At 44.0% G+C, this 14,972-nt stretch overlaps 1 protein-coding gene across 1 annotated transcript in view; it reads left to right on the top strand.

The window, feature by feature from the left end:
• NDUFA3 (NADH:ubiquinone oxidoreductase subunit A3) overlaps positions 1 to 14,347 on the top strand; it is a 46,649-nt gene extending 32,302 nt beyond the window's left edge. Inside the window, exons 3-4 of the mRNA XM_069200740.1 lie at positions 2,233 to 2,310; positions 14,058 to 14,347. Of these exons, the coding sequence (XP_069056841.1) occupies positions 2,233 to 2,310; positions 14,058 to 14,149 (170 nt within the window). The 3' untranslated portion in view covers positions 14,150 to 14,347. The remainder of the gene's footprint in view (positions 1 to 2,232; positions 2,311 to 14,057) is intronic.
• Positions 14,348 to 14,972: the final 625 nt, after the last annotated feature.

Below are 14,972 nucleotides of genomic sequence, written 5' to 3'. Positions count from 1 at the left end.
ACAAAAGAAAACTCAAAATGCCAAAACTTCGCATCCAGGTACCCACAAGATCAATCCCAAGGCAATGCTCTATGGATGAACTGGTCAGGGATAGTTGCGTACGCTTTTCCACCTCTCCCTCTCCTTCCATATCTAGTAAACAGGTTGAGTCAAAACAAACTCAAACTCATACTAATAGCACCAACATGGGCAAGGCAACCTTGGTACACAACACTACTAGACCTTTCAATAGTACCTCATGTCAAACTACCCAACAGACCAGATCTGTTAACACAACACAAACAACAGATCAGACATCCAAATCCAGCATTGTTGAATCTAGCAATTTGGCTCCTGAAATCCTAGAATTCGGGCACTTAGACCTCACACAGGAATGTATGGAGGTCATAAAACAAGCTAGAAAACCTACCACTAGACACTGCTATGCAAATAAGTGGAAAAGATTTGTTTATTACTGCCATAATCATCAAATTCAACCTTTACACGCATCTGCAAAAGAAATAGTAGGATACTTACTACATTTGCAAAAATCTAACCTAGCTGTCTCTTCCATTAAAATACATCTTACGGCAATTTCTGCTTACCTAAAAATTACGCACTCAATTTCATTGTTTAGGATACCAGTCATAAAGGCGTTTATGGAAGGCCTAAAGAGAATTATACCACCAAGAACACCACCAGTTCCTTCATGGAACCTCAACATTGTCCTAACACGACTCATGGGACCCCCTTTTGAGCCCATGCACTCTTGTGAAATGCAATACTTAACGTGGAAAGTTGCATTTTTAATTGCCATCACATCTCTAAGAAGAGTGAGTGAGATTCAAGCCTTTACCATTCAAGAACCATTTATTCAAATACACAAAAATAGAGTTGTTCTACGGACCAATCCTACATTTTTACCAAAAGTAATTTCACCGTTCCACCTAAATCAAACGGTAGAATTACCAGTGTTCTTCCCACAACCAGATTCTGTAGCCGAAAGAGCACTACATACATTAGACATCAAAAGAGCACTAATGTACTACATTGACAGAACAAAACTAATTCGAAAGACAAAACAATTATTTGTCGCCTTTCAAAAACCTCATACAGGAAATCCAATTTCAAAACAAGGCATTGCTAGATGGATAGTTAGGTGCATTCAAACCTGCTATCTTAAAGCTAAAAGAGAACTGCCTATTACACCAAAGGCACACTCAACCAGAAAGAAAGGTGCTACCATGGCCTTTCTAGGAAATATTCCAATGAACGAAATATGTAAGGCAGCAACATGGTCTACGCCTCATACATTTACCAAGCACTACTGTGTAGATGTGCTAACTGCACAACAAGCAACAGTAGGTCAAGCTGTATTAAGAACATTATTTCAAACTACTTCAACTCCTACAGGCTGAACCACCGCTTTTGGGGAGATAACTGCTTACTAGTCTATGCACAGCATGTGTATCTGCAGCTACACATGCCAACGAACGGAAAATGTCACTTACCCAGTGTACATCTGTTCGTGGCATTAGTCGCTGCAGATTCACACGCGCCCACCCGCCTCCCCGGGAGCCTGTAGCCGTTTAGAAGTAGATCTTAAACATTTGTACATTTGTAAATATATTACTTAAAACTTTATTATCTACATACGCATTCACTCCATTGCATGGGCACTATTACTAGCATACACAACTCCTACCTCACCCTCTGCGGGCAAAACAATCTAAGATGGAGTCGACGCCCATGCGCAATGGACTCGAAATGGGAGGAGTCCCTCGGTCTTGTGACTCGAAAAGACTTCTTTGAAGAAAAATAACTTGTAACACTCCGAGCCCAACACCAGATGGCGGACTGTGCACAGCATGTGAATCTGCAGCGACTAATGCCACGAACAGATGTACACTGGGTAAGTGACATTTTCCATATATATATATATATTCCCAAAGCCCTAAACGTTTGTAGCTAGATGTACTTTGCAAATGTCTATCTATCCATGCCTACTCCGCTGTCTCTTTGCGGTAATGAGCAGAATTATTCTTCATTTGTTGATAAGCACAAGCTCCAGTAAGTTATTGCATAGCTCCCAGGTTGATTTAACCTTCAGCATTCCTAGGACAATAAAATGAATACAGTTGTTGAGGTGAGAGAAATAATTGTTGTCTAAAGCAAATGACTACTGCAAAACTCTGTGACAAGCTCTATATAAAACTATTAACATATTACATTTTGCCTTACTTTTTATTTTAGCTGTAGTTGCCCCACTCTTGAGTCCATACACCAAGTATTCGTTAAGAATAAACCAAGCTACACCATATTGCTACCCAGGTAAGTGAAATTCATTGCAGGATGGCGTCCTGCTAGTTGTCGTAATACTTGTTTTTCTCTCCTTGATAGCAGTTCCTGCTCCCAGTTGTATACAAATATTGATTGAGATTTAATATGATGAGTAGAGGAATATGTGTTGGCCAAACAGCTAGTTCTCTATGGACTGTTAAGGCATTGCATTGCAAGGAATTAATCATTATATCATAATATCAAATAAATATATACACTAGTACCGCTGCTGACACACAGTATCTTCTAAAGTTTACAATGCTTACAGGGGATAAAGAGTCTCCCAATATTCACTTTATTCATTATCACAGGTTTCATAAAAAATGTTTATTTGGGGAACGTCCAGAATTCTATTGTCTCTATTCTCCTACCCACTGGGTACTGACTGTTTCAAACAGTGATAATCAGGTACAGATATTATCACCTAAACTACTTTATTAACCAGTAATTAAATGGCAGGTTATGATCATGGAAATATATGAATGCTTATTTATAGGAAAGTGCCCCTTTTGGACATTGTCACCCCCTCTTTTTCCTCGCTCGTACTAAGGATTTTCAACTGAGATGCACTGGGTCCCTGCTAAACAGGTCCCCATTTTCAGTGCTCTTTCCCTAAGCAGGTAAAATGTGTACATTTGACACACTCCTATACCTCTAGGGCCCTAGTAAATGGTACCCTTGGTACCTAGGGCTTGGATACTGGAGAGAGTCCCTAAGGGCTGCATCATGTATTGTGCCACCCTCCGGGCCCCCCCTCAAAAGTTGCATACAGCTGCCATTGCAGTCTGCGTGTCCTCGTGCAAGCCATACAGAAACACACCATGGCATACCCATTGTGTGCCGTGCCCCACTCACTGCATCTAGATATATGTAAGTCACCCCAGGGGTGTGGAGGTGAATAAAATGTCTACTTTTGGATGGGACAGGCTGCTTCTTAAATCTACTTGTCCTGTACAAAAAATCTACTTGTCTCTTTGGTGCCATGTAGTGCGGCGACAAATTATGGCAGCAATTTCATTATGTATGATCTCTGATAATTGCCTCTCATATTATGCCAGGGCTAATACTATAGTAGGCCTTAAATACTAGCAATTGCAAGCCCTACTACAGCAATTTCCTTATTTTGCCACTTTTCTACAGATCTTCATACTGGGGATGGAGGAAGCAGTAAGCAATAATTTCAGAGCTGGAACACCTTTGAATATGTGGAACCCTACTAACTTGCATGCTTTAAGGATTTTCACCAGCTCTTCTCTAATCTTCTCCCATGCTGAGAGAGGTCAGAAATGTATTCTTGACAAGGGCAGAAGTAGAAATTCTTCCAGGGTTGGGAAGAAAGTGGTTGGAGAAAAGTGAATTTATGAACACTCAATTGATTTTCGCATGAGCAAATCTACACATGCATATTTGTTCGTGCTAAAATACAGTTCACAACTATTTTCTAGGAGTACGATTTCCTGGTCTATTTCTGTAAATTCTTGTGAATTCATGAAAGTCACTAATCCAAAGACATATAAGAACTGGGCCTCTAATTAGGTCTGGCATTAACCAAGACATTTTGTTTTATTATAGTTCTATTTCTCTATCTATTGGCTGGCTTTATTGTGAGTGATAGCATTCTGCTCTTCCACAAGGAGCATAGTGGCCCACAAAGTATTTTTGTTCAGTGCTAAGAACTACTGTGGCAATGTGTGCTTTTTGAGACCAAAAAACATTTTTTTATTTTTTTTATTTTTGCCAATGTTTGTTAGAATGGTGAGGGTGTGGCAGCTTCGACAACAGTGAGGTATTACAAAAGCCATGTCAAAACAAGACAGGCACTGACAAAACCAAAAAACTGACAACCAATGTTGGATGGGTTGGCTTTGCCAGTGCTTGTTTATGTTCATGTTTTCTATAATCTTGTTGAAAATGATTACGCTGATTTTTCAAATATGAATATTTTTTGGGAAATACTAGCATGCATCAACACATTTTACTAAATGATGCTTCAAAGAAATATTACCTAAAATCTCACAGTAATTTAGCAAAACGTTTTTTTTCCTACTTTTTTTCTGAACATTTTATTTTGAAAGCAAAGAATGCTCATTCTTGCTTAAAAGCTTCTGCAAACATTTGCATGTAATCAGAGCATTCTGGGAGCATTATACCTAGCCTCATGTTATACTTTTCAAACGTGTGTACAAATTTTTTTATTGGAACCGCTGTCAGTAGTGCAGTGTGACCTTACAACATTTATTTAGAGCACTCACTTTAATAATAAAGGCTTTGCTTTAATGAACCATAAATACTAACTTGAACAGCATTAACATATGGACACACATTACCTCAACTAAAAACAGTTCCCTTCCCTGTAAATTGGCAGCCAAATGGTTTGTGCTGCAGGGGATTTCTCTGACAAAAGAAACATGAAGTCAGGCTTTAGGAATTTAACACCTCTACACCTCTGCAGCAGGCTTTGGAGTCCTAAGGCAGGGTGCATTATATTTGATGTGAGGACTTATCTGCATGAGCAGATATGCTTCTGTGAAGTCTAGTTCAATCACTGGACTTTGCAAGTGAACAGGGAAGCCATCTTAAGGTATGTACTGGGCACTCGTCGTCATGTTTTTCTCCAGCTACATAATGACTTCACTAAAGGCCTGAGGCCAGTCCCATCTCCCCTCCAAGGGAGAAGGCATTTATTTACTTGAAAGTATTCTGGTGTCGAAACATAATTTAACTAGTGTCAAAACATAATATAACTATTTTTCTAAACAATGGTCTCTAGTTCCTTCTTGAGTGTGTGCCTCATTTATTGACTCTGTATGTTCAACAAATACTTAGCACTACCCTCTGATAAGGCTAATTGCTCACCCACACTACCACAAAAGAGAGCTTTTGGGCTTAGTACTTTTACCCATGTAAACAAATAAGAGTCGCCTGTACTATCTACATAGTGTCCCCCAGTGCTTAATTTGTAAATAAAAAGGTGCTGGTGCCCAAAGCCCTCCTCTTAAACACATGGCTGCTGCAATTAAATGTGCGAACACGGAATACTGAGGCAGCGTAATCCCGAAGTCATCTCAGACCTCTTCAATCCATTTAAAGGCACTGCCCCTTCAACTCACTCTTGCAGCTTTCTCTCATTGTGACGCTTTTTTGTTCTCTTCCTTCCGTTTTTCCCAGACGTGTCTTTTGCTCGCAGCAAATGCTTGAGGCAGAAGACTAAGCGCTGGACCTCATAAATAAGTGCCGGTGCTCAGCACCGAAAACAACAAGCACAAATTAAGCACTGGTGTTCCCCTACATTTGGTACACTGCATAGATAACCAGCTTCCTACATTGGTGGAATAGAAGACTTTGCATTTGCTGATACCACTCTGCCAATAGATATTTCCACAAAAGAAACTCAAAATTGACTTTAGTTTAAAATTATTTTTTTCCAATGTTTTCGATTTTCCCTAATTGCTAATCTGACCTATAGGGCCTTGTGTTAAGTCCCCCAGTCCAACTGTATTAGAATTAACATTTCTGGATAGTTAGGCCTGTAAAAACATGTCTGGTTCAGAGGAGAGAGTCCAGGAACTCAACCTGACCCCTTACCTGCAGCTCACAATGCAGCAGCTAAGGAGCCCCTGTAAAGCCAGCAAAACTAAAACTGGTTCAAAACTTAAAAAAACACAGCTGCAGGAGCTGCTTGCAGAGTTTGAAGCCACCCACATAACAGAGGATCACAACGCCACCCCATAGTGTGAGGTGGACAGTGGTCGCAAAAGTAGGGTAAGCCCACCACAACTGGATAGGGAATGTGGTGAGGCACCCTCTCATCTTTACCGGAAAACCATACCCAGAGTGTCTCCTTTAACTGAGGGTACGGCAGGCCTCTCAGGGCACAGAGAAGAGCTAGAGGATGAAGAAGTTATTCTTGAGAGAATAGCCAGAAGGGCAGCCCCTTAAGCCAAAATATTGGCTATTGGGAAATAAAGGGCTGAGGTGGGGTTAGAACCCCTTAGTGGTGGCAGCAGAATAAATAGGGAGAGAGAGGAAACGTTTGAGTCCAAAGTCCTCAAAGGGATTGTCCCAAACTTGGTCTAGGATGATGATATCAGATCATGGTTGACAGCCTTTGAGAGGGTTTGTAAGATGAGGAAGATTCACCAAAGGCACTGGGGCTCTCTGCTTTGAGAGCTTTTCTCAGGCAAGTGCAGGGATAGACTACTGACACTGAATGAGGAAAAAAGCTGAATCCTGTGACAACATGAAGGATACCCTAATTGAGGGCTTTGAACTCACTACTGAGCAGTACAGAATTAAGATCAGGGAAGCTCACAAAACCCAAGTCATTCTTGGGTAGATTTTGTAGACTTTTCAGTCAAGACACTAGTGAAAGGAAGTAAGGTGCATGATTATGAAGTGCTCTATTATTTGATTTTGCAGGAGCATCTGTTGAATAACTGTACCTCAGAAAAAGTGCATCAGTACCTAGTGGACGTAAGGTTGCTCTCTCCGCAAGAGCTGGGGAAGATGGCAAGGGTCAAAGCAAGGGTGTCCAGGAAGACCCAGGGTGGTGGTGACCAAAAGAAAGGGGTTGGTAATCCTCGCCCCTCCCCTGACAAGGGAAATACAGTGGGCACAAAGGGTAAAACCTAAAAGGGTCTTCTAAAGGCCCCCAATAATCTTCTCAGGAGGGTGGGTCCTGAGACTTTTCCCAATTGGGGGGTGGGTACCGAGGTAAAAACTGGGATCCTAAGAATGCTTGGTGTTTCAATTGTAAGGCCAATGGACACCGAACTGGGGACCCTTCCTGTCCCAAAAAGGCCCCTTCTAGTGCACCCTAGCTACTGATGGGGTAGTGACTCTCCAGGTGGGATCCTTAGTGGACTCTGACTATGTCAGAGTCCACACTGAAGCAATGTTAACCTCAGAGGGTGGGGTGGATGTAGTGACCCTGGCTGTCTGACCCAGTAACCTGCAGAAGTACAGACAAAAGCCACATATCAGTGGGGCTGAAGTAGAAGCAAGTATCACCATGGTGACTGAAAACTGATTTCCCCATACGAGTACATAACTGGACAGACGTATCCAGTTAGCAACGCTGACAACATTGTCAAGGTCCACCCCATGGCTATGGTGGCCTTGAAATGGGGAGGGGCTTACTGGTCAAAAGAAGGTGGATTTGTCCTCTGCAATTCCAGTGGTGTGTCTGTTGGAGAATGATCTGGAGACCTCAGTGTGGGCTGAGGTAGAGATTAAAGCCCATGAAGCCATGCTGGGAATACCTGAATGGGTGTGTCTAAAAAAAACAGAGCAAAGGCCAGAATGAAAAAGTGGTGTTGGAGCCTGGAATAATGGTCCAACCTTCCAAGCGAAAAGGCAAGAAGTCTAGGAAACCAACTTCAGAGGAGAGGAGAAACAAGCTCAGGTCTCTTCTTCTCTGGGAAAAGACCTATCGGCTCTTGAGGAAACTGAGTCCCAGGAACATGGGCCTTACACTGCAGAGCTCCTGGGCCCAGAGGCTAGGGAAGACATTTGCCAGGAACAGAGAACCTGTCCCACTCTTGAAAACCTTAGACAACAAGCTGCTGACCACGAAAACTGAGATGTCATTGACTCCCACAGGACCTATTTGGAGAATGTGTTCCTTTACAATGAGGCCAGAGACCCCCAACCAACTGCCACTAGGAGAGTGGTAGTGCCTCAGCAGTATAAGGAGTTCTCACTCACATTGACCTGTCAGTCCAGTGGTAAGACAGTTGGCAAGCCAAATGCCCCCTTAATCCAACTACCAGTGGTTGGGGTACCCTTTCAAAGGGTAGGGGTTGACGTTGAGCCTCCTGAACCCTCAAACAGCACCAGGGAACAGATTTATACTGACTGTAGTAGATCATACCCCCAGGTACCATGAGGCAATTCCCCTTAGGACTGCCACTGCAATTGCCAGAGCCCTCATCATTTTCTATTTCTTTTTAAAACTAAGGTGGGCTTCCCTAATGAAATGGTTCAGACAGAGGTACTGTCTTCATGTCTGCTTACCTCAAAGCAATGTGAAAGGAATGTGGTGTGACTTAAAATTTCACAACCCCATACTAATCCTAAATGGTGGCTTAGTGTAAAGATTCAACAAAACCATGAAAGGTATGATCATGGGTCTCCCTGAAAAACTCTGAAGGACATGGGATGTCCTCTTCCCATGTCTGCTTTTTGCCTACAGAGAGGTGCCTCAAAAGAGAGTGGGCTTTAGTCCCTTTGAATTTTGTTTGGCCATCCTGTTAGAGGACCACTGAGTCTCACAAGAGAAGGCTGGGAGATGTCTCTCAAACAAGACATAGTGGACCATGAGCTTGGCCTGCATTCCAGGATGACTGAGTACATGGAAAAAAGAAAATAAACCTTGAGGCAAGCTGAGCTCCAGTAACAATGGTTTGACTAAAAGGCTGCACTGGTGGCGTGCCAACCAGGGTAGAAGGTATGGGCGTTAGAGCATGTGGCTTCCAGGGCCCTCCAGGACAAGTGGAATGGGCTGTACCCTATCCTTGAGAGAAAAGGGGAGCTCACCTATCTGGTGGACCTTGGCATACTCAGGAGCCCTCACACCGCATCCATGTGAACCGCCTCAAACCCTATTATGACAGGGCTGATGTGAAAATGCTCATGGTCACTGATGATGGCCAGGATGAAGAGAGTAAACTTCTCCCTAACCTCCTCTCCTACAACCCTGCAGATGGGTGTGTTGAAGAGTTGTCTTTTCAGACACCCTCACTGCCCAACAGCAAGCTGACTGCAGGTATGTCCTGAGGCAATATGTTGGGCTCTTTTCTTTGAGCCCCGGGACAGACTGCCTGAAGTACCCATAATGTGGACACTGGAGACAGTATGCCTGTCGAGCAAAATCTACAAATAATCTGATCAAGTCAAAGAAAACATCAGAGCTGAAGTAAGCAAGATGCTGGATCTAGGGGTGATTGAGCCCTCTGAAAGTCCCTGGGCTCCCCAAACCTTATTCCAAGGGTGCTAAACCAGAGCTGAGGTTTTGTGTGGACTTCGGGGGCCTCAGTGCTATCACTAAGACACTCATCCTATTCCAAGGGCTGATGAACTAATTGACAGTCTGGGGCAGCCAAATTTCACAGTACTTTTGATTTCATATCTGGCTGCTGCAACCAGATAGACATTACCTATTCACTGTAATGCCATTTGGATTAAAGAATGCCCCTGCCACGTTCCGAAGGTTGGTGAACAAAGTCCCTGCTGGGCTGGAGTCTTTTTGTGTAGCATATCTAGATGATATTGCCGTCTGTAGCTCTACTTGGCAGCATCACCCGGTCCACCTTGGAAAGGTCCTTGAGACTCTGCAGCAGGCAGGCCGCGCTATCAAAGCAAGCAAGTGCCAGATCGGGCAGGGCACTGTTGTATACTTGGGCCACCTTGTGGGTGGAGGCCATGTGCATCCTTTACAACCCAAGATCCAGACAATTCTGAAATGGGAGACTCCAACCACCCAGACCCAAATCAAGGTATTACTTAGCTTGACTGGGTACTACAAGAGCTTTATGAAGGGATGTGGCACTATTGTGACAAAACCTCCCCGAACCCACCTCCAAGAAGTAACCAAAGAAAGGAAACTGGACAGTAAGTAGTCAAAAGGCTTACGGCACCCTGAAGGAAGCACTGTGTTCAACACCCATTCTAAAAGCTACAGATTATAACAGAGAGTTTGTTGTGCAGACAGATGCCTGTGAGCATGGTATAGGAGCGGTCCTATCCCAAACCAACGATGATGGACGGGGCCAGCCTGTTGCTTTTATTAGCAGCAGGTTACTCCCCAGAGAACAATGTTGGAGTGCTATTGAGGGGGAAGCCTTTGCTGTGGTCTGGTCCCTGAGGAAGCTGAGACCATACTTGTTTGGTACTAACTTCATAGTTTAGACCGATCACAGACCTCTCAGATGGCTGATGCAAATGAAGGGGGAAAAAACGAACCTGTTGAGATGGTCCATCTCCCTACGGGGTATGGACTTTACGGTGGAGCACAGACCAGGGACCGGACCATGCCAGTGCAGATGGCCTTTCTCGGTTTCTTCACTAAGGGAATGAGACTATCCTTTCCCAAGAAAGCCTTCATTGTCTTTTGCTTGTGTGGGTGGGGAGGTGGGGTTGGCGTTGTAGGAAAGTGCCCTTTTTAGACTTGATCACCCCTTCTTCTTTCACACTGGTACTGAGGTTTTTTTGACTGAGATGCACTGGATCCTTACTAAACAGGTTGCCATTGCTCTTTCCATAAAACAGGTAAAGTGTATACAATTGGCACACACTCCTATACCTCTGTAAGTCCCTAGTTACTGGTACTCTTGGTACTTAGGGCCTGGGTTCTGGAGAGGGTCCCTAAGGGCTGCAGCATGTAGTTTGCTACCTTCAGGGGCCCCCCTAAAAAGTTGCACACAGCTGCCATTGCAGTCTGCGTGTCCTTGTGCTAGCCAGGCGGAAACGCGACATTGCACACCCATTGTGCACCATGCCCCACTCACTGCATCTGGATATATGCAAGTCACCCCTACAGCAGGTCTTGGAGCCTTAAGGCAGGGTGCATTATATTGGATATGAGGACATATGTGCATGAGCAGGTATGCCTCCGTGATGTCTAGTTTGATTACTGTACATTGCAAGTGATCAGGAAAGCCATCTTAAGGTATTTACTGGACACTTGTCACTACGGGTTCCCCATCTATATAATGGCTTCCCTAAAACCTATGGCATTTGGTATTGTCACATAGGTTCTCATTATCCTTATGAGACTAATGGATTCGGTCGGCAGAGTCACCTGTAATGCAGGGTACTGAGTCTGATCCCACACCATGTGACACCTGTCGGCCTAATCCGGGTTTGTTCCGGCTATCTAGCAGTGCCTCATCTCCACCCAAGAGCAGGGATGATTGGGGCAACCGTGCGCATGACATACATGACGACTCAGGGGAATCGTGGTCACTCGGATCTCATCCGTTTCTCTCAGTTACAATAGACTCACGTATGCAAGGACAATCGGAGGCAGAGTATAGTGCAATAAGGTTTTATTGAAGTAACTGCATCTTAGATAATAAAGCATGTATTGCAATAACTAGGACGATAAAGCACAATAAGATTACAATTGTGACAAGGAGAGTAAAACACAAGAATAACGCTACCATGCTGTCTCTAAAGTTTATAGAGATAGTTCCTGTCCAAGCTATGTTAGAGCACAGCGTGCTAAGCTATAACTCTGCCTTTCAGGTTCCCCCTGGAAAGACATCATCCCTCATACCTTAGCAAGAGGCCTGTAGTCTAGATAGACACCGTTCCCATATTGGCCAGAAAGCAGGTAGTCTACACAAGCAGCTGCCGCAAAGCAATCGGCATGCTGTCGTGGTCATCTGGCTGGAATCTCCCTCTAACGCACATGGGTCAAAGTAGTGTTTTTATAATAAAACAGCTGATGTTCCGAGAAAGGATCCTCACTTAAGAGTGTGCATGCTTCTGTGAACATTAGAGACAAAGCGTACCACTTTTGCCGGCAACCTATCTTACTGCAGTCTTGAGAAAAGCACAGACTGAGAGAAATGTCTTGTTTAAGAACACAGTGCTGACCTAGGCGAAGAACAGCTAGATAGAGAAAATAAACTGCAAATGTAGCTAATGTTAAAATATTTTTTTTTTAAAGCAGAATAAAATATATCTAGGCTAAAGTGCACAGCGGCAGGCCTAATATGCTAAAATAACATGTATAACATTATAGCTAAAATGGCTACACAACAGTATCAAACACCTTGTCTTAATAAATTCAGATGGATTCCAGCCTTGGCTTTATTATGACATGCACCCAGAGAGCACCTTTGAGATGCCCCCTGAAACCTACTAGTCTCTTAGTGTGCTGGCTGATGGGTTTCACCCAGACTACCACCACAGACATGTTTCTGCCCCCTGGAGGTAAGAGCCCGCGCTCTCAAAAAGAATGCCTGCTTCAGAGGAAGATATCACCTTCTCCAGAAGGATGGCTATTGGATCTGCATACCAAGACCAATGACTTCAAAGAACCTGCTGCCTTTAGTATGAGACCCCAGCTTCCCCATACCTGGGAGTTGCCACCCCCCTGAGGCCCTCTTGGCACCAGGACATTCAGGAAAATAAGTTGGGCAGTAGGCATGTTCAGTCTTTGGGCTATAAACACCCCCATCTTGATGTTGGTGGAACTAGGAATTCTGGGACAGGGTTGTGCCCACTCCCCCACAGGAAATGGTCATATAGGGGGTGTAGTCACCCAAAGGGTAATTAGCCCATTGGCTACTACCCTACACTCCCCTAAGCGCCCCTAAATTGAGTATTTAGGTGGCCCCCTGACACCAGAAGAACGGATTTGCCTGACCCAAAGAAAAAGAGGACAAAGATGAGCAAAAAGAGAGAAGTGGTAGACTTTTGGCTTGAAACCCTGCCTGCCTACCTGCTTCTGCCTCCAAAGTTGCAACATCATGACTCAGCTTGCAGCTTTGGAGACTCCAAAAACCTCGAAGGTTCTCCAGCACTCCGCCAGCCTGCCAGCATCTCCCTGTGCGGAGGAGGCACTTCCCTGCTTCCTGCAGGCAGCAGCCGCAAAGTCTGATCTGCTGACCACTGGGTCGACTGACTCAGCAACCACTTAAGAGGAGGTCATTGTGCCCCAAGAGGCCTAGTCCGTCTTTCTTCTAAGTGAGGAGACATCAGGATCAACCGGAGCTGAGCTGCACCAATATTTGGGGTACCGTACCCTTTGCAACTACCAAGTCTTGTTGAAGTCCAGTTCGGATTCCAACGTCTTATGTGAAGACCAGTCGTCGAGGGATGTCAGCACCGCAGAGGACATCTTCCAGAGCTGCCCTGGTATGTTCTTTTCTCGCTGTTGCCCCAAAGAACTGTGGCGCCCTGACGCAGGAGCACATACGATAAAGACCCCCTGCATCTGTGCTCTCCGGCCCAGGTCCATGACATCCAAAGGGGTTCACTTGCTCCCAGGACCCCCACTGACTGAGCCTCTCGTTGGGAGCTCCCGGACGTGTCCCAAAGCCCCCTTGCATGCTTCTTTCTAGGTGGCCCCCTTTGTCACCAACTGTGTTTTGCGCTTGACACCCGACTCGACTAGCAGCACTGCACCCAGACCCCCCATGGCATGTAAAACTGTATTGCTGGTCTTGTTTGTATCCTTGCACCCTACCTTCCACAGCGGACCCCCAAGGACTTTTTGCAAGGACCTCTTTGCAGTAAAAGTACTTCGGAACCTTTACCGCATACAAGTGCATGTGACATGTTACTTACTTGTTAAGTTGATCAAAAATGCAACATCATTTACATTTATCTACTTGAAAGAATTATGGTATTGCAACGTAATATAAACAAAGTAACTATTTTTCTAAACATTGGTCTTGAGTTTCTTTTTGTGTGTGTCTCATTTATTGACTCTGTACATTCAACAAATCTTTAGCACTACTCTCTGATAAGCCTGTTTGCCCACACTACCACAAAACATAGCTTTTGGCATTAGTACTATTACCCTTTACACCAATAAGAGTTGCCTGTACCATCTACAAAGCGTACCCTCACATTTGGTACACTGCATAGATAACCAGCTTCCTACCTGCTTAATCTATTATTGTGCTGTGTTCCTTTCAGATCTGGTGCTTGCTCAGGCGCTATCACATCATGTTGTCATGACTTGTTATAATTATGATTACTCTTCGTCTCTACATTTTTCTCAGTTCCCATTCGGGATGATGGAAATTTACCTGATGTTCCCAGTCACCCCATGGACAACCTTGGGCCCAACCTGCAGTGGCTGAAGGAGCTGTGACAGAGTACACAGCCAAGAAATCCTCCAAGCAGCGACCACCTGAAGTTCACATAGAAAGGAATCTGCAATTTACCAGTGCTTATTTTGCTCCAGTTTCTACATGATGGGTGACATTACTGCTCCACAACTTCCCAGTGCAAGTTTTGTAAATATACAAGTACTCCCTCAGAGAGAAAATAAATCTGACATTGATGTGTGCCTTCGGCATTTGTTTTTCTTTCATTTGTTTTTTTCGTAATGTATGTATATTTCAAAGCCTAGTGAATCTTTTGAAACTCAGAGCAGTCACTCACCTATCTTTCATTTTTATATTTAACACATCATAAAAGCATAATGAAGTACAAATAGCCATTTCAAAAGCTACAGTGTCACTGAAGAGTCTGCTTGATGCGAGAGAGATTGCAGTTTTGTGAAAATTGTTTGAAACCAATAATACTTTCCTCTTAACGGAACTCAACACATTACAGTAATATGGCTAAGACTTTGACACATAGACTTCTATTTACCCCACAGAATCCTGTCACCTCATTTCGGGTCACTAAAGCTAAACCTGCTGTGAGGAAAATGACCCTAAAATATATGCATTGTGGCTGGTACAAAGCAAAAGAGAATGCTAATTGGGTCTATTCTTACTGTGTAAAACCTACAGGGAACACAAGTTAGTTGCTGTTGCATGAGCATCTGCAGTAAACCTCTCAGAACACAGAATTTGCTGCAGTTTTGTGTTTTTTTTTTAATTAATTCTGCTGCTGGCTGTGTTCTGTCTAATAAAGCCTTTAAATATATGTACAACATGTTGGTGTTACACAGACAAGCCAGAGTT

This window comes from Pleurodeles waltl, chromosome 7, assembly GCF_031143425.1.
Source record: "Pleurodeles waltl isolate 20211129_DDA chromosome 7, aPleWal1.hap1.20221129, whole genome shotgun sequence".
In the NCBI taxonomy this organism is placed as follows: domain Eukaryota; kingdom Metazoa; phylum Chordata; class Amphibia; order Caudata; family Salamandridae; genus Pleurodeles; species Pleurodeles waltl.
Note: the sequence above shows the minus strand (reverse complement) of the source record. Positions and strands in the feature narration are given on the sequence as shown.